Source organism: Protomyctophum parallelum (genome assembly GCF_964188405.1).
Source record: "Protomyctophum parallelum genome assembly, chromosome: 12".
Lineage (NCBI taxonomy): Eukaryota > Metazoa > Chordata > Actinopteri > Myctophiformes > Myctophidae > Protomyctophum > Protomyctophum parallelum.
Window position 1 is genome coordinate 30,448,608 of NC_139712.1, and position 25,611 is coordinate 30,474,218.

Sequence of the window (25,611 nt, forward strand, 5' to 3'; positions counted from 1 at the left end):
TTCCCCCAGAGATACAGTTATTATGACAAAAGGTGCTATAAAGTTTAATGTCATTAAGCAGTGCCATGGATGAAACCGTTATTTACAGGGTTGGGAACCCGAGCCAAAAATGTTTGAAAACCACTGTTGTAGTACACCATCACAACCTTTCAAATATTGCAAAACAACAGCTTTATGGCCTGTTCTGCCTTCCCCAGTCTGTGGAGTTCTGGCAGTAGAAGATTGGATATTAACTGACTTTAGTGTTATGATAAGTAAGATGTTTCGTTGACTCATTTTTATCACCTTTTACAGCAAACATAAAGCCATGAGGACAACAGCTTCCCGGTTCCCCTAAGCTTATAATCCTATAGTAACCCCTTGAGTATGAAAGGATGGTTTGTGTGATATATTTACTAAGACTCAGCAATGGGAACACAAGACAATGCTAAGAGTTACTTTGCCTACAAAAGCATACATACTCTGTAAACTGTGGCCTAGATGCTAAATATTGACTTTCCAAGAGTCTTTTGACTCACTAATCTGTAGTAACCCGGCCATGCCTGTCCGTGAGCACAATTTATGGATATCTGCGAGCAACTATAGGTCATTAAGGAAGTACTTGACCCATACCATGACAAGAATGATATATTCCTGGAACACATCCCAACCTTTATTATTACTGTCAGTCACACCTTTGAGGGAAAACAATATATATAACCTTGCTTCATAATAACTGAGTGCATATGGACTTTACAGGCTTCAAAGACACATGCATCAGCCTTAGGAGACCAACAGATTCTGCCAAAGCCTTTAGCATGGGATGTAAACGGACGGACTGCATTGAGAAGCCGCTCTCCCGCCTTTTTGAGAAACTTGGCTGGGCAGTGGGCTCGTACCCTGTCTGGTTTTTCATCGTACCGTTGGTGGTCTCTGCGGGTCTGGGAGGTGGCTTCTACTTTCTTAAAGACAGGGAGGACAACAACATCGAACGGCAGTTCACACCGAGGGAAGGACCCTCAAAGAAAGTTAGAGAATTCGTTGCGGAAAACTTCCCTTATGACGAGTCTTTGTTTTCGAGCCAGAGGCTGTACACAGAGGGCCACTACGCTTCTCTCATCATGGTGTCCACTGATGACTCGAACATACTGACCAAAGAAGCGTTCAAGGACATCATAACACTGGACAATAAGGTCAGTGACATCTCTGTTGTTGTGGACCAACGACATTTGAGCTTCAAGGACTTGTGTGCAAAAACAAACGGAGCGTGTGTTTCAAATGACATTCTGGGAATTATTAACTACAACGCGAGCAAAATAGAGAAAATCAACATTTCGTTTCCTTTGCACACCACGGTGGAATCCAAGCAGACATTTTTGGGTTCGGCAATAGGCGGTGTTCGGAAGAATGTCAAAGGCACGGTGGAGTTTGCTAAAGCTGTGAAGCTCATGTATTTTCTGGATAATACCAAAGGCCCCGATTTGTGGCTGAAAGAATTCCAAGACATATGTTCAAAGGAGGAAGACAATATGAACATCAAGGTATGTCTGCAAAAATTAAAATTGTTTTATATTAACAATAACATTTTATTTTCGTTGGAACTTTTAAATGGATCGTGACATTAAAAAAAGTTTTTGTAATTATTATTATTATTATTCTGAGCTCAATTTTTGTAACATTCAGTAGATTTTCTGTGCATCTGGGGTTTTCTGGCTCAAACAAGTGCTAAGAATTTCCTGTGGACTGTGATAACTTAAGACAGTAACAAATCCCATATATGACAACAATTTGCCAGGAGACTTTTGCCTGTTTTCATTGCAGCTCAAAAGGCTTCAGAAAACACAGAGAAAACCCCAGACCACAAAGAAATCCACTGAATGTTCAAAGTTCAGGTTGTGTGGGTGTAATTGAGGTCATAATACCTCAAATAAAAAATAAGAATAAATGGAAATTAATGTCATGAAACCTTTCAAATCTCTCTAGATTCTAATTCAATAAGATTCTGAAGACATTCATAGCAGAAATATGTATACATTACTTTTTCTTTTCATGTGCAACTACACTAGGTGGCCTACTATACATCCCAGTCCAAACAGGAGGAGATAGATAAACACACCACAGATGGAATCCCGTTATTTTCCATCACATATGCTCTAGCCATCTCCTTCTCTGTCCTGTCCTGTCTGAGGTAAGACATGTAACGGTGCAGCAGCTAACAGCTAAGTGAAGTAATCGATTAAAAGCAGATCTACAAGCTCACAACACACCATGATGCAACTTTTTGAATGACACTGTTGTACGGTGAAATAAAAAACAAGACTTACGTTGTTAATCACCCTCCTATTTGATTTAGTTTATTATAAAAAAAGAATAAAGAATGAATAATTTACATTGATTTGTTGAAATATAAAATATTTCATCACATTAATCAAAAGATGAATTACTGAGAAAAAAATAGATAGTTGCAACCCTATTAGGATGTTACAACATAAGTAGCCTACAGTATATCATTCGGGCAGAAACCTCTTATCTCCATATTTCAACTTGTTGTGTTTTCTCGTCCTACGTACGTATACAGCGTCACACAAAAGCATACAAAATAGCTGCATGCTAGAGCTTTTTTTTTTTTTTGCTATTTTTGAATCTGAATCCTGAAAAGTAACCGTTTTGGACATTCAAGGTTTCCACCCGACAGAGACAATATGGGTATTGATAATAACGATGCCCAATAATATCTATGCTGACTGTGTCAGTTGGTTCCGTCATTGCTATGTTATGTTATTTTAGGCTGGACAACGTGAGGAATAAAGTGTGGGTGGCCGCCATCGGTGTCCTCTCCGCGGGTCTGGCTGTACTGTCCTCGTTTGGCCTGATGTTCTACATAGGAGTACCCTTTGTCATCACTGTGGCAAACTCCCCCTTTCTCATACTCGGTAAGGCAATGCGTACATTCTATAATGTGCAACGAATGATGTCAAGATCGCCCTCTTTAATGCTTAGTCTATACTGTACACACCACTACGGCTCACTTGTGTGGTGCAGGTACAGTAAAGGTAAATCATATTTACCGTCAGTATATTATTGCCACCTGCAACTTATCATTGCATTATAATGCGGGTTGCATATAATGATGCTCTCAGAATCATGCTGAGGCTTCTGAGGTGGACAAATGCCAGACAGTTCCCACTCTGTCCTCATAGGAATCTGATGTACAGTTTTATGTCGAGGCTGAAGGACAGATTGGTCTGTATAGTTGTTAGATGTACGTCTGTTTATGTTTCTTTGTTGTGTTGTCCCCTGTATTGTCTTTTATATATATATATATATGGACCATTAGAGTCTGAAATACAGATTGATTGATTGTATGCCAGAGCCCAGTAATTGGAGTCAAGAGACCTATTTTCTCGACCCACATTTGCTGTGGGTCATGATACCTGAATTTCCCCGCAGGATCAATAAAGGTTTATCTTATCTCATATGCTATACAACATACACACTGCTTACATCCTCCAAGAATCAAGACAATACATGGGGAGAATTGGACTACCTATGTACTCTGAGAAATAAATGCAATTATTGATTGCAGTGGTAGAAAAAGTACTCACATGTTTTACTTAAAGGACCACTTCACCACTTTTCAACCTATCTTCATTTAATTGGTCCTCAGTAATAATCATGAAAAAAACGGCGCAATTTCTTTCTACTCGGTCTGTGTCTCATAGGAGGGCTGTGGGCAGTTCAGAAACCGTCCTCCAGTGACATCATCGATGGGGAATACAAGCTAATAGAAACTGCAGGCTTTCTAGCCTTGAAAAGTTGCAATGCGAAAATGGAAGCCATCGTTCTCATGATAATGAAAATCTAAACATTTTGGTAAAAAAATCTTGCTTAAAAAACAATCTGCCTAATGATGATGTCACTGGAGGACGGTTTCTAAACTGCCCACAGTCCTCCTATGAGACACAGATTGAGTAGAAACAAATCGTGCCATTTTATCATGATTATTAGTGAGGACCTATTATATGAAGATAGGTTGAAAAGTGGTGAAGTGGTCCTTTAAGTAAATAAATAAATAACACACACACACACACACCAAAAGTAGAAATTACTTATTATGCAGAATGTCCCATTTCACAAATTTTCAAATGCAAAAATCTTCAAGCTCAAGCCGTTAATATATGTTTTGTAATAATAATCCAAATCTAACTAGCAACTAAAGTTTTCAAATAATTGTAGTGGAGTAAAAGTACGTGGTTACTTTACACCACTGATTGATTGTTTAATAATCAGCTCATTGCACATTTTCTCCTCATCAGGAATTGGTGTTGACGATATGTTCATCATGGTGTCCAACTGGCAGCGCACCAAGGTGAAGGACCCGGTGCCCACGAGGATGGCCCACACCTACAAAGAGGCTGCCATGTCCATCACCATCACCACCCTGACCGACGTGCTGGGCTTCTACATCGGCCTCTTGTCCGACTTCCCTTCCGTCCAGTACTTCTGCCTGTACACGAGCACCGCCCTCGTCTTCTGCTACGTCTACAACGTCACCTTCTTCGGAGCCTTCCTGGCGCTGAACGGGAGGAGAGAGGCCAGCAACAGGCACTGGCTGACGTGTATGAACATTCCGACCGAGAACCCCGACAACTCCTCTAAGATGTACAGCATCTGCTGTGTGGGAGGCGACTACGAACAAGTGACGGGAGCCGAGAAAGAACAGCCAGTGAATCGCTTCTTCAAGAGCTATTACGGCCCAATGTTGACCAAGCCGTGGGCCAAAGCCGTTGTGATCTTGGTATATGTGGGTTACTTGGCTGGAAGTATCTACGGATGCCTTCACCTTGAGCAAGGGACTGACCTTAAAGACTTAGCAGCTGACAATTCCTACGTCATAAAGTACTACGACAATGATAGGTGGTACTTTTCTAACTACGGTCCAAATGTGATGATTATTGTTACAGAGGAGTTCCCATACTGGGACGAAAACAAGAGGTCTGAACTTCAGGCCTGCATGGAAGACTTTAACAAACTGCAGTTTGTGGACAAGACTTTATATACATCCTGGCTAGACTCATATGGGCAATATGGAAAGAATGCAAATCTGGACCTTAACAATGAAACCATTTTCATGGCGAACCTTTCTCACTTTTTTAAATTGGCGCCAGAAATGAAGCAAGACGTCAACGTGACAGGGCGAGCCATTCATGCTTCCCGTGTCTTCATCCAGACGGTTCACATCGCCAACGCCAGTATGGAAATCGAGATGGTCGAAAGTCTCGGAGAGACTACGAAGAGCTGTTCCCGAAGAAACGTGACCGTGAAGGTTTATCACCCGGCGTTCATTTATTACGACCAGTACGCCGTCATCGTGAGCAGTACCGTCCAGAACATCGGGGTCACCACCGGCGCCATGCTGTTAATCTCACTTCTGCTGATCCCCAGTCCGGTGTGCTCGCTGTGGGTGACGGTCTCCATCGGTTCGGTCATCGTGGGGGTCACGGGCTTCATGGCACTGTGGGGGGTCCGTTTGGACTCCATATCCATGATCATTCTGGTCGTTTGCATCGGCTTCACCGTGGACTTCTCCGCTCACATATCCTACAGCTTTGTCTCCAGCAAGAAGCAGAGCGCCGACGAGAGGCTGGTGGACGCTCTCTCTCTGTTGGGCTATCCCATCATGCAGGGGGCTCTGTCCACCATTCTTGGGGTCGTGGTTTTAGCCGCCTCCAAGAATCACATCTTCAGGACTTTTTTCAAAATCATGTTTTTGGTTATGATCTTCGGGCTGGTGCACGGTGTCACTTTTATCCCCGTGTTTCTCACATTGTTCACGTGCACTTCAGAGAAGCAGAAGCTTAAAGAGAGACCAGAAGAAACCCAAGCCCAAGTATTGCCATATGATGTTATGCGAGATAAAATTAAAACCGGGTCCAGTTTTGTATGTTATGACAACAAAGGTTTTATGACTGATCATTTTGGCCACTGGCAACAAAGCATTACTACGCAGCACACTAATTTCTATGTTATACAAAGCAAAATTATGAACTGTGGCAGTGATCCAGATTGTCCATAACATAATAGTTTATTTTGTATTTTGTTTATATTTGACTAAGTTATAATGAATTGCATTTTTATAATGAATGTTATATTTTTACAATATATGAAATTATCTTATCTTATCTTTCCATGTTTTCTTTAAATATTTGTCATGTCATTTTGTCAGCTTTTTCATGTTTGAGCAGCTGAAATATAATACAGTATATATTTGCACTTTTATTACGCTGCAAGCTTGTACATGTGTTGTTTTTGAACATTTTTTGAAGACTCTTGAAAGTGTTGATTTAGAATGCATTTGTAGAATCGGCTTCAGGTCTTAAGGGGTTTAAATAAACCAGTTAAAATATACTTGTTCTATTTCACGGTGATCTTATTACCACAATATCTGCATTACAGCAGGTATACAGTACACATAAGGCCCCATTTCTCTAACAAGGGAGAAGCGTTTTAGAATAGGAATGACAGTCAAACCATCATGAGAGTCAATTGAACGTAAAAGTTTACCTGTGGGGCTTTTTACACATAAAGGCATGTAGGTACACAGTAAGAGCTCAATGCCAGTATACATTCTCATGCATGCAGGGCCCTCGGCCATCTCCCAGCTCTGTCACCCTCCTCTGTCACGCCTGTCTTCCTTGACCGCTCCTGACTGGGCCGAGATGTCTCTAGCCCACACAGCGTGACATGACATGCCCCTATGCACAGGAGAGAGAGAGAGAGAGAGAGAGAGAGAGAGAGAGAGGAAGAGCTGGGGAAATGTATAGAGAGGGGGTGCATGGGTGAGGGATAAAGAGGCAGAGAAGAAAACCTGAGAGACAGAACTAATTGGAGAGTGGGGAAAAAAGGAATACCGGAAGACTCGACCCGGTGCTTGCCCGTTTTTCCTCCCGGAATTGTCACCAGTGAGGGGGATAACTTTGTAATATGCTATTGGCTGTTTGTATTCATTTTGGAAAAATATAAAAAGATACTCCTGTAGGCTATATTATTTTACTTATATTGACCCTATAAACAATTTAGTATTATTTAGTATATGTAAGGTTTTGCACACTCAAATGGTACCTCGTCAGATAATCCCCACATATCCTACAACAACTTCTGTGAACAGACTTCAATGTAATAGATTTTCATAAATTATATTTGTACTTAGGCTGTCTGCTGTCATGAAAGTTTATAGTTAGAGAAATTCAAAGTCCAGCCGTCTGCTGTCCAGCCTCTCCCACCCCTCACATTGGGGAAAATTCTGGGAGGAAAACAGAAACGGGGCGAGTCTTCTTGTTACCGAAAAAAGCACCTACTATTTGGTTGCAGGTCCATCTTTCTCTCTGAAAACCAATTTTTGTAGGCCTTGTCTATATAGAGCACTGGTTCCCAAACAGTGCAACTGTTTTAAGTATAGTAGTAGTGAAAATAGCTTGTAGATATGTCAAATTAATGTTCTTGTAGTGAATTGAACAGTGGTAGTGTGGCAGTGGCCAATCTAGTCACAGTCTGTCTCTTTACGATGACAGTGATAACACAGAATTGTGCAAGTATCTCTCTCTCTCTCTCTAGGTCGTCCTCAGACGAGCCCTCCATTGTTGCTTCCAGTCATCCCGGTTCTCCATACATCTGGCCAGTTCGTTGGTACTTTGCGCTCCTGCATCGCTCTTGAGTACGTCCTCGTTGTTTGTTTACCGACTACCCACTTTTGTTATAGGGATAAATTTCCCTGTCAAGAGGATTCAAGTGCATGGTACATTTTGTAATAATAATCAAAATATACAAAGTAACTAGTAACTAAAGTTTACAATTGTAGTACAACTACAAGTACATTATTTGCCTCTGAGATCATGTAGTGGAGTAAAAGTACAAGTATATTGAAAGTAAAGATACCTCAAAGTTGTACTTAAGTATACATGTACTTAGTTAATTTACACCACACCACTGCAAAGAATATGGAATGTCAGAACATACAAGTCACATTGCTTCAGAGCACTGGGAACACGGGGTACAAACATTCACATGCAGGTAAGGGCACAGGTGAACACAACTGACAATCACCACAGAGATAGGCTAGTTCAGTTATTCCCAAGCTGGGGGTGAAGAACATCGTTTGGAAGTTTTCTCACTCAACAGTATAAACAAACCAACATGCAGTATACAGGCCTGCAGGGTGTCTGCACATTTCTTAAGTCACAATTTAGAAACCTTTTCAATACGAAATTGGCCAGATTGTCAAATATTATGTAAGAAAGAGGAAAATGTTTTTATTATTATTATTGTTGTTGTTGTTATTATTATTATTTGTATTTCTTCAATATTTAACTAACTAACTAACTAACTAACTGACTAACTAACACACAACATTAACACCTGCACATAACACAACCATCTGAGCAGTAATCACTCACCAGCCCATCAGCTGGGTGAAGCTAATATAAAACTGAATTTGGATCGATACACGTCTGCCCTTGGAAAAAATATATCATCTCTCACCTTCTAACAGATCAGATGATATTACAAACTGTGTTGGCACGTTATATGCTTTCATACAGAAAGTGGCACACATATTTCTTCTCTCAGAACAATTCAATTTGAATACTTACTTTTTAGGAAATCATTCAATGAATCATGAGATCTCTGATTACACAATGATTATTTTGATCCATTAATCCATTTCAGTGCATGCAGTTATGCAGAAATAAAGGCTACTTTAAGTACTAAATACTACTATATATGCTATAGGCTACTACTACTACTATACTACTACTCAGGGGTGGAAAGTAACTAAGTACTATACTGTACTTAAGTACAATTTTGAGTTATTTGTACTTTACTTGAGTATTTCCAATTTCCAGTACTTTTACTTCTACTCCACTACATCTCAGAGCCACAATTTATACTTTTACTTCATTATGCGAAGACTTTCTTATATTGTAGTTGTCAATTACTTTTGATGCAGTAGTGGTAATTTTTTTTCTTTATTTTCTTTTTTTCCCTTCTTTTTTAAAGGTATATTAGTTTTTTTTAATTATACAAAGAACCAGCCCCTATGGTTCTTACAGGTTAGTTTAGTTTATAGGCTACTCCTGGTTCTACAAGGCACCATTTGGGAAAAGGTGCTATATCACCTTTAATAGCACTAAAGACTTTCCCTATATATGATTATGAAAAATAACGTGCTATTTATCACCATTTGGGGTTTAAGTGTACAATCAATAATACAGTGAATTCACAAATGTGACAGCAGGGGGGAACTGATTGCTATAATCATTAGGAGGTCAAGCTCAATCAATGATGATTGTCAACACAAGTATACCATTCTTTTTTCCCCTTTTTTTTCCTCCTATCGATTACGATCAATTCTAACATTCCAAATTGTTGCTTCTGACTAGCCACATGTGCACATCTCTCCATTGACAATGAATGAGAGTGAGTGACTGTGGCCAAAGCAGACATGAAGATCCCTTTAAGCTCCTATAATTAAAGTCAATCTACAAATCTACTTCCTCTTCTCATAAGTCTCTTTTGATCTTAGATTAGATTCTTCAGATCTCATGGCTTTATTAAGTTAATTGGTATAGAGAGAGAGCTTGCGGTGCATCGAATTCGCAAATACACTGAAGTGAAACGGATCAGTATACAGAACGAATTTTTCTACTCAGAATGTGTCCTACAACCTCCAGTTGCCCCCCCCCCCCCACACACACACACACACACACCCCTGAAAAGCATAAAATGAAATAGAAACATAAGATTTACGTGTATTTTGGTCAGCAGAATCGATGAGCGGCTCAAGACTCAAGAAACTGCTTGTGCTCATTACATAATGCCTATACAGCCATTAGCATATAGGTTATACCGATTTAGCCCATTGACTTGAGCAGTGTAACTATATATTTTAGTCAATATTGTGCATTTTTCGCGCACAGCATGCAGCTGAGGAAGTGCATGTATTCCCGAGGAAAGGCATGGCGACAGCACCATGTCTTGCATGACCCGTCGATGATTCTACAAAATCATATGGAATAAATGGATGGCAAAGCAACTGTAACCACACTAAGACATCTCCGAAAGGATTCTTTCTTCTTTTTTAATCACTGCGTGCACGGCAGATTATCGGCTCGGTCTTCTCTTGGCTACTGTGTTATCTGGAGCGAAGGTTAGGCTTCAGCACTGGATAGCTCCTCTCCTCTCCGCTGCATCTCCAACCAACCGAACCCAACAACAGGCAGCGTAGTGATTGACACAAGAAACGACCATACGCGAACCGAGGACACTTCAGAAACACGGGATAGTGAGGACGAATGATGTCTTCATGCTTTAGTTACTGCTTGTTGTGACCGGGAAGAAGAGGGCGGGGTGTCTTCGTCGTCCAAGTGTGAAGTATCTAAGCCGGACGCCTTAAAAAAAAATCTGATTTCTCCACTCCTTTCTATTCAGTCTACCATAGTACCATGAGTCTATATGTCGCCTGTCGGAGGACGTCAGCCGAGCATTAAACCCTGCCTTGGCTGTTTCTTGGCTTTTATAGCAAACGGAGGCAGAGCAGATGAGAAAACAGCTGCAAGAGGAAGAATATACTCACTCAACAAGCAACTGTAGTCGGGAAAGGAAATATAAACTAACTGTGTGGTTTGAGACATACATTTTGTCTTATTTTCCAGAACGGACCGTGGTGGAGCTGGATAAGGAGAGGCTATCTACAGGTGATGTGTGAAGTGATGGTATAGACAGGGAGATCTGTCGTTTTGTCAGCGCTACTATTTCTAAAAATAAATAAAATAGCAGTAATTCAATTCAAACGTTTTGTGCACGGCGATGGCTCCTGTTTTCAGGTTCTCGTTACTGTTGCAAGTGGGCTTCGTGATCGGATCGAATCATAAATATGCAGCGATGGAGCGGTCGGCAGACTCGGCGCAAAAACACATCAAAGAGATCAAATCTCAGCCACACATCCTCCACGGCGCTCAGCAGCCACATCTCCTCCGAGGCGCGTTCCGCCGCTCTCCAAAGGAGGCGACGCTACAGGCGCTGCCGCAGAAGATAGACGAGCACCTTATTCCGCGGGTGGTCACGGCGTTTCTGCACACGGGGGACTCCAGCACGCTGAAGCACGCCAACTGCTCGCGGAGATACGAGCTCGCGTCCCCGCGCGGCGGGGGCCGAAGGTCGCACGCGACCCCGCACCCGTCCATGGGCAGTGTGCTGGACACGGTGCTGCACGCCACCAACTTCCTCAACATGATCCTGCAGGCCAACAGGTCCAGGGAGCAGAGTCTGCGGCGAGACATCGAGTGGTACCATGCCCTCGTCAGGAGCATCCTGGAGGGCGACGGCAAGATCCACCGGGCCGTGGTGACGTTCAACACGGAGCCGTCCGCCACCGAGCCCTCGGTGCTTCTGCAGGCGACGCGGGCCGGCGGAGAGATAGTGCTGCAGGACCTGTCCTCCGGCGCGGCCCACGACCACCTGAAAAACCGCACGGCGGAGACGCTGTGGTACCACGACGTCAAGGACAAGAAGAGGCAGCACTTCCGCAAGACGGTGCTGAGTCAGGACTTCGAGTCCCTCGACAACTCTCTGAAGAGGGGCGAGAGCTTCATCCCGGACAGGACGCACGTCAGGTGGTCGGCGCCCTACCTGGAGTGCGAGAACGGCAACTTCAACCCACGCTGGCTCTTGACCCTATCGGCTGGTTTCTACGGCCTTAAAGAGAACCTGGAACCAGATTTCAGGTGAGCTCACGCACGCACGCACCCACGCTGCACGCACACGCACGCAGGTACACACACACACACACACACACACACACACACACACACACACACACACACACACACACACACACACACACACACACACACACACACACACACACACACACACACACACACACACACACACACACACACACACACACACACACACATTTTTAGATGGCCATTTGTATTTTAGACATCAGCCTGGAAAATGCTCAGTGGGTTGACACTTCTCTCCCTTCAACAAGGCGCCCTGAGAGTCACCCTTCAGGTGCAGATGATGATGCTAAAAATAACCACCGATGTTATGTCATCTCCTTATAAGGAAGTGATGCGTGCCCTTTCGTTGCTTTCTTTACAAAGGGGGCCTTAAGCAGCTGTCTACTTGCTGATGTCTGATGTGGTTATGTTTTAGCAAACCTCTCAGACTGTGGCTAAAGCAGGGGAATTCAACGTTTTTCAGACCATTCAAACATTCAACCACTTGTCTTCACCTCATAGTGACCTTTCACTCTGTACTTGGTCTGAGCACACGCAACGCATATAGGGCTCCATTTTTGTCACCGCTAAACCCCTTATCCCTAAACTTCTTTGCATTTTTTACTATTTTGAAAAACATTTTTTAATAGTTCAACTAGCCAATCTGCATTGACACGTTGTGAGCCAGCTAACACCATGGTCACCAGTGCACGAGCAGGTGTAATAGGCCTACGATAGGCTGGTGCTATGCCATTTGCCGTTTATATCTGTGGTGCGTATGAATAGTCAAGTGTTGAGACTTCATATTGTGAGTGGCATCTTGTCAATGAATATTTAATCCAGATATCTTGTGCAGCGCGTTCAATGAATCATTAATTGATACACTCGATGTTACAGTAGCTCAGGAGGATTACAAAAGATGCTGAAAATAAATAACCCTGTTTCTGTTGTTGTCATCGGCCTGTTCAGGTCGTTTCAGTTAGAGTATAGGCCTACAGTAGGCTACAAATTCTGCCTTTCAAAAGTGAGATGTAGCCTACTATATAGGATAGCCCATGCTGGTCAGTGTAGTTTCAAAACAAAAATGGAAAAGCACGTTCCATTAGATCTGCAGTAGATCAAGAGCAGCAATGTCTCATTTAACCAATTTTCATGAATCTCTTCTTAGTCCATATAAGGTCAGTGAGGTGAACTGTTTTGGTATACTGTTTATGGTCCTTATACAGAGCAGGGGTGTAGTGTGTGTGTGTGTGGGGGGGGGGGGACTGTCACTTACTTTTATGGATAGGATTAAGAATTGTAAACACCTGTTTCTAAATAGGCTATACATGTCTGCTTGTTTTAATAGTCAAGTGTGTGTGTCTGCATGCGTTGTGCACATGCACACAAATGCGTGTGCACGTGTTTCATGGGGCGTCCCCCCGCTTCTAAACGTAGCACTACAACACTGATACAGACTCAGAGTGATCTAAATAGTCCATGCTTTTTGAAGAACAACTCCTCTTGATTATGATAAGTATAGATTTAAATCTATATGTTATATTCACTCCCCATTTTCCGCTGTAATCTGAAGACTCACCTCTTCAGAATGACTCCAACCATAGCACCTGACATAGCCATGAGATTTATGCAAAAGTTAAAATGTAATTCAGAAAGCATCATATTTAGACAGATGCTAGGTTCTTTGTTTACCTGGCATGCTATAGTTTATATTGTTTCAGATTATGTTTTGATATACATATATATATATATGAAAGAGCGTCTAAATGCCAGACTTGTAAATTGTTATGTCACGTGTAATTCTTCACTTCATAGCAGCTACTGCTGGTAATCAGTGTAGGCGTATCAGTGTTGTTTTCGTCGACTAAAACTAAGACGAAAATCTTTCGTCGACTACCTTTTTTCACTGATGAAAACGTAACGTAAAATCAGCCATTACGACGGCATCGAGGCCCGACAAAATACATTTTAGTCGACTAAATCAACCGTAGATTTAGTCGACTAAAATCTTTTTTTTTTTTCAACATTCAAACATTGTACTCAAGTACAGTACTTCAATGAAATGTATACTTTGTTACTTTACACCATGCACTGCTGTTATTAAAAACGCTGGAGTTTGCTCCAGTGCCTTCTTCATATACATACCAGTCAGTCCCGCTCCTGAGATAGTCCGGACCAGCCTGAATTTGGCTTGAGGGCGGCGTGGTGGAACCCCTTTGATCGTGTCTTGGCCTCCATACAAGTAGCCTACACACTGCCTCCTGAAACTAAGCATGTGGGGCCCTTGGCTCTCAGGGGCCCTTCAGGGAAATTGGACCGCGTGGTACTGGGTTTGACACCCTGAAAAGGGCTCCTGGGGCCCTTCATTGGCCATTGATTTTGTTAAACTTAGGTCAAAAAGATGATAAAAACACAGAAAAACACAGAAATATCGCGCGCTATGGGGCCCTGCAAAAATGACCGGCCCAGGGGCCCTCGTTGGGGTTGATGTAGACGACTATAGAGTCATACTATAGGCTCAGGAGGTCAGTGTGTAGGCTATCCGTCTACATTGTAGACAGATGAGAAGGAGGAAATAGAGGGAAATGTTGCCTAATACAGCCGCTCCAGACATCTGACAGTCTGTCTCCGTCTCCCCTCCAGGACAATCAATATGATGATTTATTAATAATGAATGATGTAGAACAACAGCCCTGCTGCTGCAAACGGACATCTTGATTCTAGCTTATTATTAACCACTTTGAACCCGGTGACCCACTCCCTATTTTTGGCAAATATATAATTTGAATTGATTTAATGGAACATTTTCAAAACGTTTCAATAATTTTCAATGATATTCACATGCACAGCGGGCCCAGGTTTTAATCCACAGATCCTTCCCCATCTCCCATGTCCTGTCTCTCTCCACTGTTGCTATCAAATAAAACCTTGAAAATGAAAATAGTGAACATTAGCCTCACAGTGCATTGTGAGCATGTAATGAGCTATTTTGTCTCGCTATTTTCACAGCGCAATATGACAATGACAAAGTATTTAATAGGCTTACGTAAGCGCGTAATGGTTCAGTCACTTCATGTTGAGAGTGATGATATTCCCTGGCCTTTGTGAAGGTTTGCAGTGAAGTATCAGTATGTCTGTAAGTACTGTAATTGTTGTCATCTTAATCGTTTGACTGATGTCGGCTACACATACTGTACATGGTTCCGTTTTGTTTGCTGAATAGACAGGAGGCTAACAAGCAGCGTGCATCTCTCTATGTCGCCGGTTGCTGCAGGGCTGTAGGAACATGTGTTTTCTGCTGGATCGACCTGTTTCGGTGGAGGTGCAAGAAATCACAACACTCACACTTTCATCCTGTTCTCTCCGTGTGTCTCTCTCCTCAGCCGCACTCGAGTCACAGGGGAGACGGCTCTTAGACAACCAGGACTAAACCAGTGTAGCAGCACTGTGTTTGTGTGTCTGTTAGACAGAGAGATAGATAGAGAGCCTGCAGGGTATGGGAGTGCTTGTGTGTGTGTGTGTGTGTGTGTGTGTGTGTGTGTGTGTGTGTGTGTGTGAAAAAATCAGACCCCGGCACTCATACAGTACAATACCGACCTTCTTTAATTGCTTTGAGCCTGAGAATATCTCAGGAAGTCACAGAAGCGAATGAAAGAGGCAAACCAATTAAAGGCCTCTAAAAGGTAGCCTACTGTACATGCAAATATGAGATACCTGCGTGCGTGCGTGCGTGCGTGCGTGCGTGCGTGCGTGCGTGCGTGTGTATCATATCTCCTCAATGGCCAAGTGGCATCTAATTAGTTGGCAGAACTCTGCTCATTTCAGCTTGGCTGAACTTCTTCATTTTGGTCTGCTGTGTGGACAGCCTGCCTGCCTGCCTGCCTGCCCGCCTGCCAGCCAGGGGGACCTTCACTCACTGTGAGTGGGAGGCCTAGGAGGTCCAGGGAGACGCCACCAGCATGAGCATCTGCTTAGAGATGGATGTCGTCCAAAAACATGATAGCAAGGAAACCCCACAATGCTCCAGGCTAGACGCTGTACTGTAATATGCTGAGATGAAAAGAGAGAGGGGGTGTTTAAATAAACAATAATAATAATAATAATAAATTATAATAACACGCCAGGAAAATGTATCTGGTTATAGAACAAGGTCTGACCGTCATGAGGCCTGTCAGCCTAGATACATAATCGCCTCCCTAGATAATGTATTTCCTGGTAATCACAAGTAGCCTATTTTGCATAATCGTCATGGTCGTTTCCATGTTGAAAAATGTTCATACATTTTCAAACATTTTCCAAAAATGGCAGAAATAGTAGATGCATGCTTATAAAGCACCACAGGCCAAGACGGACTGCTCACTGAATTGGTTCTCAAAGTGGGGTCTGGGGATCCCCAGGGGGCCTTAGTCCCCAGCTAAATGATAGTTTGGAACCAAATCGACCCTTATGGGTCTGTAACTCTGAGAGTGTACAAATGCAACCATTTGTACACTCAGAGTTACAGACCCATAAGGGTAAATTAACATTGATTTTACAATATAAATTGGGGTCCCAGAGAGATAGAAATGCCCTTAATTAAATGGGGGGTCCGTAGCCTAATGGATATCATGTCACACTGGGGGACCTGGAAATTAAAATGGTACTGAAGTACCACCTCAGAATATATTTGGCTCAAGTACCACCATAATATATTATTGCATTTTAACATATGTTAAAATGCAGGAGCATATACCTGCCCTTTTTGTTCCATTCCTAAGCCAATAATGCTGCTGCTCTGACAAAACTCTGTCTAATAACTAATGAGCACAGCTTCTGATATTTCTAATGTGATTAATCCGTTCTCAAACATTCTATTAACAGCTAGGTGTGCTGCCAATTTCAACCAATTGCTTGGTCAGAAGAACCTGTAGTAATATAAATATTTCATTCCACTTTTGTCTTTTTTTCTCCTTTTTTTTGGGCAACTCACCCCTCTGTGTTATACCACCAGAGGGGGGCTCAAGTACCACCAGTGGTACTATAAGTACCAGTGGTTGGGAACCTCTGCGTCTAATCAATGAAGTGGCTTGTATTGGATTGAAGTCTGACCTGAAGTGTGCGCGAGGGGTTAAGCGAGCATCTCCGAGGTGCTTACTGCTCTTCCCCTCATTGACGTCACTGGGACACCGCTGCTCGGTGAGGTGGCACATCAATTCTACCCGCCTTCAGCCAGTAAATGTCAACATTATAAGAATGCCAAGTGCCTGCCTGCATGTGCTCCTCTGTGTACCACTGTCAACCCATATAATCATCAGGAATGATGAACATATCGTCGCTGTCGGGGCAGAAACCTCATATCTCCCATAATTATTCGAACTGAAAACAAGGTGCTGGTGTGTAATTTGGCCTCCTCTCTTCGGATTTTAATCTCATTATGTCATTAGGTTAATTATCCCAGGGTGGCCTGATGATGATAGAACTGGTCTCAGAATCAATACATGTACAGTGACCGATCAGAGCAAATCAACAGTGTTTCTCCACAGGACTGAATAGCAGAAAGTGTCTGTGATTACTGTGATTCCTTTGTGGAAAAAGGTTTTGGAATTTCAGAAATAAGTAGTATAGTAGTTTATAGGAGCTATAATGTTTTGGTATTGATATGTTAATTTGTAGTATTATGTCTAGACACCGGGTGCCGGGCATTTGATTGGTTGACATGCACAGGGTGTGCACATGATGCCTTGTGTATGTCATTCAATTCATTTGAGTGATCTGTGTCGGTGTAAGTCAACCATAATGTGGGAACACAACCTGTACTGAGAGAAGTCTGAAGTTTGATAGCAGACTCTGCTATCAAACTTCAGACTTCCGGGGCACGGTGGCACAGTTGGTAGTGCTGTCGCCTCACAGCTAGAAGGTCCTGGGTTCGATTCCCGCTCGGGGCGCTGTGGGTGCTGGCGGCGTGTTTCCTCCATCAGTGCCCATACCTGAAGGCGGGGTTGGCGAAAGGCCCTTTCTGTGTGGAGTTTGCATGTTCTCCCCGTGTCCCCTAGGGTAGGTACCCTCACAAAAACATGCACTAATCCTGGTCTCTAAACTGCCTCCCCCTGGCCAGCCGGGGCGCCTGATGGAAGGGAAAGGAACTGGTTGGAATAACGTGTTCCTTCCACGCGCTACGTCCAACCAGGGAAACTCCCCCCTGTCAGGTGTAAAGGAGCAACTTGGACACTCAAGCATGAAGGAAGCATGAGTTAAGTCCGTTGCTCTCCCCAGGTTGGCGGAGGGTGTGTAGAGCCCAGGATCACATTAGATGATTGACACAGGGGTGAAAAATGGGTTACAAAATCGTGGGATAAAGAATATATAAAAGAAAGAAAAAAAAAACTTCAGACTTCCGGTGTGAGGTCTGCCACCCATGAGCGTCATGGCGCATCCCTGGCGTCCATTCCTTAAAAAAGCTTCCTTGAAGCTCCCTAGGAAACTCGGAAGCACATATTACTCACAGGTGTGTAAATTAGTGTGGGCACACACAGCCACAGAGTGAAGGGAACACACGGTTCCTTCCAGGTAGCAGACTGTGCAGACAGAAACACAAAGATACAGACAAGAGGATATGGAACAAGGTGCCAACTGCCAAGATGTACTACTAATTCTCGTACACGTTCTCGTTGCAGTATTAACGTGCAGCGCTTCAAAATAACTGAATATTGGTTGGACTTTGTTTGTGTACTATAGGAAACCCCCTTATGTCCCTGTAATGCCAAGGTGGACATTGGAAATAGATTGTAAATTGCCGTTGCAAGTAGTATGTGTATGGGAAAATATTTTCAGTGCCTGTAGACTACACAAGGGTTCCCAGACTTTTGTTCCCAGATTGTTTTCAGGCCACTTTTCGTGGCCTGAAAACAATCACATTTGAAATGGGGACCCCAGCCCCACCCTGACAAGCAAATAGCTAAAACTACAAGCTCACAATGGCCTAGAGACGTTTGTATGACAGCACAATTTATGCATTTTCAGACACAACAGATGAAAACAGCAGGCTACTGATTGACATAATGACCAAATCCTCTTATAAAAGGTGCAAAAAGGTTCAAAGCTACTGAACTAAGAGTTTGTATACAGTGAAGTCCTTTTGGAAATGTTGAGATTTAATTGATAGGTAAGCTTGAAGGCTTCGAGCTTCAAGCTTGTAGACCTACTGCTTTTTCTATACATATTTCTTTTAATACTGAAAAGTAAAAAGAAGTAGTTTTGGACATGAGGTTTCCACCCAACAGAGACGTGCTTTTCTTTCTGACCGTTGTTCATGCCTGTAGCATTAGTTTACTGTAAGACTCTTACTGTAAACTAATGCTACAGGCATGAACAACGATCAGAAAGAAAAGCACAATAGTTTTGCAAATACTAGGCGGTTCCTTTTTAGGACATGTTCTGGTGGATCTAATGTAATTATAATTTTGTCACAAGCTCTTTTGTTATTAATACTTTGAATTGGTTCAAGATATATAAAACCTCACAGACAGACTTAATTTCACTTGCAAAGCGACCACATTGTGAGCTTGTAGGTCGGCTATTTGTGCTACTTTTGTGCTACTGGCATGTAAAAACATAAGGGACATACAGGGTTTTCCCCGACAGTGACCGTATGTATGCAAAATGGAAGTATATACTGTGTGTGCGTGTGCCTGCGTGCGTGCATGCGCCTGTTTTCTTTCTGGAGAATTGCCATTGGCATTTGGTTTTCTTTGATGAACAGCGACAGAGCTCAATACAATGTCCCAAGCATTTGACTCGTGCTGTCAACTTCTTGCAATTTCCATCACACTGGAGACATTGTGGCTTTGGGGCCAATATTTGACATTCCATCTAAACATGTACAGTATTATGTTGTTGCTGTCGGGCAGAAAGAAACCTCTTATCTCCATATTTTTACTTTTTTGGGGGAAATTAGTGCCTACACTTACAGTGTCACACAAATGCATAAAACATAGCAGGTCCATGTGTTGAGCTTGTGGATCTTTTGAGCTACTTTTGCTATTTTAAATTTTGAATCCTGAAAAGTTATGGTTTTTGGCATACAGGTTTCCACCCGACAGAGATGATATGCTGCTTGATGATCAGTGGTGGTAGAATGAAGTTCAGTCAGATAACTCACCAATAGATTGCAACCAATATATTATTTATAGAATGTATATACTGGTGTGAATATTATACTTGGCGTTCAGATATTTCATTAAAGGACGACTTCACCCATTTTCAATCTGTTAGGAGGGTTGTGGACACTTCAGAAACCTACAGTGTACCAGTGACAAATCGCCAAGCTCGTAGATCAGCTATTTTCACTATATCTGGGTCCCAAGGAGACATTTTTCTTTTGGGTCTCGTGCTAAAATCTTTGGGGACCAGTGATGTAACATATCCACTGACTGCCTCTCTATTCCAATCATCATATCAAAGAACTAGACAGGACCTTCACTTTTCACTTTCATGTGGAGGCCACACACAGTTGAGACCTTTACACACCAGAGGTCATGTATATTTGCATGATTTACAGTATTTGCATGGCAATAATATTTGACACCCTTATCTTACACTAGCTATCCCCACTCCCCAGTCAATGTGTGTCAATCATTGACGCAACAAGCTACATCGTACAAACTTGACTGAAGTGAATTTAGAAATTACAACAACTAAACGTTCGGGCCGCCATGCGGCCCTCACATCTAGAGTTCGGGCCGCCGTGTCACCCTCACACACTGGCGATAGGCGACTGGCACTCAGCACAATTTGGGCAAATATGGAGATTTCAGATTTGTGTCTGTGGACAACACACTGCATATTTTGTCATGGGCTATTTTAGTTTTGGATATAAGAGAAGGTGTAATAGTAGTGAGTAACATGAAATGACAAAAAGGTATTGAGTATGAAGTATGAACATGAACAGTGAGGTGGGTATAGTTATCAGCAGTAATTGGGAGCAATGTAATGTGCAGGGGGTCAATGGTTTCAAAGAACAGAAAGTTCCCAAAGATCCAGGCTCCAGTCCAGCTGTTTACATCTGACTGGCACTTTAGATGTTACCTAATCGTTACGTATTCCCATCCATTAGTGTGTGTGGTTGGTCATGACAATGCAAAGCGTTTGAAGCAGCCCTACAAAGCTTAGTGAAAGGGTTTTATTCCTGTACAAATAAAAATAATGAAAATAAATGAACTAATCAAATAAACAAAGCAAGCAAGCAATTGACTACTAATATGACTGTCTATGTATTGTTTGGGGATAGGTCGATTTGTAAAATGTGTACCCCTGAAGAAAATGTATGTACCCTGGTTTGAAATGCCAAATGCTCTATGTAACTCGGGATAAAACTTACACCTGTGTGAAGTGAGCGGTGGAACTGTAGTGTGTGGGGGTCCCCGGTGGCAACATCCAGACCCCCTGGATGAGCCCAGGGGGCCGGCCCGGTTCCGGCGAGCCTTCTCGCGTCCGAAACGGTCGAAAAATGACAGAGTTATTGTGTTGCAGCTTTCCGTGCTCATCCGTGCTATAGGATGCGTAGACATACACGTACATACATAGGGACACAGGGGTCCCCCGGAACATCATGATATCATATTTCTTGTTTGTTTTTATATTATCTATAGGCCTATAATCAATTCGTTTTTATGTTAATAGATAGATAGATAAACTTGAGCGCCGCATTGACCCTCGACACGTTGTTGGCTTGTAGATCGGCTCTTTTTAGCGAACGACACCGCCATAGCCTACTACAGAATATAAAGTTAGGTATGGAACTGCGACTATAGAATGTGCACTTGCTGTATCAGTGCCTTGTCTTTATCACGATTGTACGGGCAAATTCTGTAGTCGCACCGGTGCTACAAAGTGAATGGTACAACTCGCACAGTGCTATTTTTAGTAGCAAATGCGAGTACCTATTTGCACTGTCGAGCCCTGGTCACCAATACGTGTTGTTTGTCGATGCGTTCTGTGGTAACTGTCGGTTAGCAGCCAGAAGGGGGTGGGGGCAGTGTGCTCTGTTGTGGATGCGGGCTGCAAAGAGGTGACGATTCTGACGTCACAGCAAACAGGCTGGTGGTGTTGCGCAATAATGTGTTTTTTCATAGAAATGGGTATTGTAGCCTACTGTAAATATGACAGTTGCATGGATGCAAAGTAGTGCGTAAGTATGTCTGGACAGGCATGCCAGTGGTGTGCATGGCGAGATGTGTGCAAACAGTGTGGTTTGGTAGGAGAAGGCAGCGGGTAAACGGGGTGCTTGGGTGTGTGGCAAGATGATTCATGATTCAGTCATTGTTTGTGTATAACATACCACACTGTAAAAAGCATATTACATGTATGCATAACATTTGCTCTTCATTTATGTGGACTTCAAAGTCCGCCGAGGCCACTGTAGTCGCAAGCACGTTTCAGTGAATCCGGTGAATGCCCTTATGTAGGGACACTGAGCAGTAACAATGATGAGTACTGAATGATGAGGAGTTATGTCAGCCAACTTCATTATACTGGAACATCACTATAGCTGTGTTTTGTCCCTGACTGGCAGAGAGAGAGAGAGAGAGAGAGGCCCCTCCTTTTGCTGGCATGGCCTTTCAGACCCACAGAGAAAGGGGGATGAAAGGGGAGAGAGACTCCATTTCCTGGGGGCAGCACTAATAATCTGTGTGATAATCCTGTATTTGTGCCTGAGGTCCCCGATGATGATGCTCCCATGATGCCTCTGGGGATGTTCCAGTTGCCCGGCTCAAAATGTGCGCGCCCGTCTCTCTCTTTTCTACTGGAATCCTCAGTGCCAGTGTGTACTCTGTTACAAGTAGAATATTAAAAAGAGTACAAAAGTATCGGCATCAGCCATACAACAGCTTGTAGTCCAAAATGTTGTATCAAACCATGTGATTTCCATTGGAAATGCATGACACTTACATCTTGCTTACATCTAGCATGTATCAATGTTGTATGCTAGATCGAAAGGTAGGCCTCACTCACAACAATTTGGACTACATGCTGTATGGCTTTCGGCTGTGTTTCGACTGCCCCCCTCCCCCTCATACAACATAAATGTTGTGTCAAACCATGTGACTCCCATTGGAAATGCATTGGGGCAAGATGTATCACACCCTTTGTATACAACAAGCATATCAGTCTGTTGCGAAGGTGTGAGTGAGGCCTTAGACATCGTGGTGGCTTCAGACGGTCACACATGCTGTTTCCTCCTTTTCTACAAGCCTTTTCATGTGCGATACACTATGTCTGATATGGCGAAGGGCTGGAGAGAGCTAACATGAAAAAGTGGTTTGAAGCAGACAATGTGTTCTCATAAAGAGCGGAGCATGTGCTTTAACAAGCTGGACCATGAAGGCTATTGTCCAAGAGCAGTCACCGAAAATATCAATGAGTTGTTCATCACAAAGAGAGCATGCGTGGCCACTGGCCATACATACATACATACATACATACATACATACATACATTTTAGGTATGCGGTCTAGCTTAAACTTGGACTCAGGGGGGTGGACGCCTCTGCCTTGCATAGTCCCCAGTGAATAGGCAGTTTGCCCTTCACTGGTAACCCTCTTTTGGACTCATTTTAAATATATGAAGGTATTGCGGGCAGGGATTTTTACAAAAAAGCCTCCCCTTTTAAAATACATACACACATACATACCTACATACATACATTTCAGAAGTTTTAGCAGTTTTTAAGGACCCACTTTTAGGCCAGTGCACCAGAGCAAACTCTTGCCTTTTTTTAAACCCTACCCATTTTAACCAAATACATACATACATACATACATACATACATACATACATACATACATACATACATACATACATACATACATACATACATACAGGTCAATGCACACTGCAGTAGGGTAGTATTGCTTTTGTGCATTTCTCATTCACTGATTGACAGTAACAAAGTACATTTACTTTAATACTGCACAATGTAACTTTCTACACCAGGTTTCCTGTGCTATAATGTTTACCAATCCAATGCCCATTAACTCTACCATTTTAACCGTCTGTGCCCATATATGGAGATCTCAGTATCTGTCTGCCTGTATCCCTTTTATGCCCAAATATGGAGCTTTCTATATCTGTCTGTCTTTGTCCTTAATGATAAACGACTGTGGAGAATGTCTGAAATGTGCAAACTGACATGCAGTGAAAAATGGACTATGTAATCAAATGGCAGGTGTGGGGAATTCGGCATGTGTAGGCTGGGGTTGCCTTGGCAATCAATTGGCTCCGGCAGAGCCTGGCAATTGGACAGGTGTGGGGACTTGGGCTCATTAGGTCCACTCTCATGCATATACCTTAAGTATACAGTAAGTATGTACAGAAAAAAACATTGGGGGGGACATATCTTTTGGCAAGCTAGAAGACTTGTCTAAGTCTATTTGCAAATTGTACACGGGCACCGCACTCTTTTATGGCTGTTTTGAAGGAGAGTAGGGATTCACAGCTCTGAAATTACTTAGGAGTGCAGTGCTGATTTCGTCGACTACCGTTTTTCACTGACAAAAAATTAACAAATCTATAAGATATGATGACGAAAACTAAGACCACATTTATTTATTGACAATGTCGTCCTCAAATAAAAACCTGTAGGCTATTTAGTCAACTAAAATCTTATATTTAGTCGACTAAAACTAGACTCAAACTAAAACATTTCAGAAGACTAAATAAATATTTTTTTATTCAAATTTTAAACCAAATTAATATTTTCTGTCAAAATCAACACTGCTGACTGAAGTACTGCTGGTGTTGTGTGCTTTGTCCATCGCTGCATATACACACACACGCACACACACATGCACAATTACATAACAGCAGCATGGAAAATAAACGGACCATTTTTCACAGAGGCAGCGAGCGGTGCGATGGAATACATTGAGGTCCATTGGCCTGGAGGCAAAAACCATAGTAGGAGTTATTAATAACAGTACAGTGCATGGCGTGTTCTACTCACCGCTGGTCCACAGGGACAACGACATACCGGCAATATTTTGGAGTGTGTGTGTGTGTGTGTGTGTGTGTGTGTGTGTGTGTGTGTGTGTGTGTGTGTGTGTGTGTGTGTGTGTGCAGTATGCATAGTATTAGTGATGGCCAACCGTTAACTGTTAATACATTGGTAACCGGTTAATGGTTAACTGTAAAAAAGGGTGGGAGCGCTGGTAGAGTCAAATAGTACATTTTGAGCCCTTCTCCCGTATCATTGCTGTAAATAGCACATCTTAGGAAAAACAGTCTATTAGTATTTTGTTATGGATAAAATGCAATTTTTTTTCCAAAACATTTCCTTAAAAGGTTGCTGGTTAATAAACACTCTCCACATGGCCATCACTACAGAGTATGCGTTGATACACTGAGCTGAGACTATATTTTGTCGTAATGCCAATTGGTTCCTCCATTTCTATGCTGATGTCGGTAGTCTGTGAAGAGACGTGTCCACTCAAGAACATAGAGGTGCTAATTGTTCTCCTCCAATCCGTCATGTCCCTGAGGACAGCTGACTCTTCAGTGACGCTTCCAGTGTATAACTGGTCCCAAATGGACCCATCTGGGATCTTTACACCTCGGGCAAAATGCATTAAAATTAAACATCACTAGTGTTTTTTAATTAAAGCCTTGTTAATCATCTCTTGTAGGAACATGTAGCCTAATTGCTTAGAAGAAGAAAAGAATCACACCCGTGTGATGCGATCAAGGGGCGCTCTTATCATCATGCATCTTCATGATGTATGATGATATTGTCAATGGGAACAAAAAAGAAGATTTGCCCGTCCACATACAGTATGACGTACATTCTCAATTCATTAATTATCAATGGCATTTAATG

The 25,611-nt window shown here is 42.6% G+C and overlaps 2 protein-coding genes across 2 annotated transcripts in view; both read left to right on the forward strand.

Annotated features, from left to right (window-relative positions):
• Positions 1-797: 797 nt before the first annotated feature.
• On the forward strand, positions 798-10,754 carry LOC310867632 (patched domain-containing protein 3-like; the record flags this gene model as incomplete). The annotated part of the gene is made up of 5 exons (XM_083777750.1): positions 798-1,520; positions 2,046-2,167; positions 2,767-2,912; positions 4,296-5,869; positions 10,689-10,754. 5 exons carry the CDS (start codon positions 798-800, stop codon positions 10,752-10,754), a joined length of 2,631 nt encoding a protein of 876 aa, XP_083633876.1.
• A 163-nt stretch (positions 10,755-10,917) lies between these two features.
• gpr158a (G protein-coupled receptor 158a) overlaps positions 10,918-25,611 on the forward strand; it is a gene marked incomplete at its 5' end in the record, with an annotated part of 83,519 nt that continues 68,825 nt past the window's right edge. Inside the window, one exon of the mRNA XM_083777751.1 lies at positions 10,918-11,759. Within this exon, the coding sequence (XP_083633877.1) occupies positions 10,918-11,759 (842 nt within the window). The remainder of the gene's footprint in view (positions 11,760-25,611) is intronic.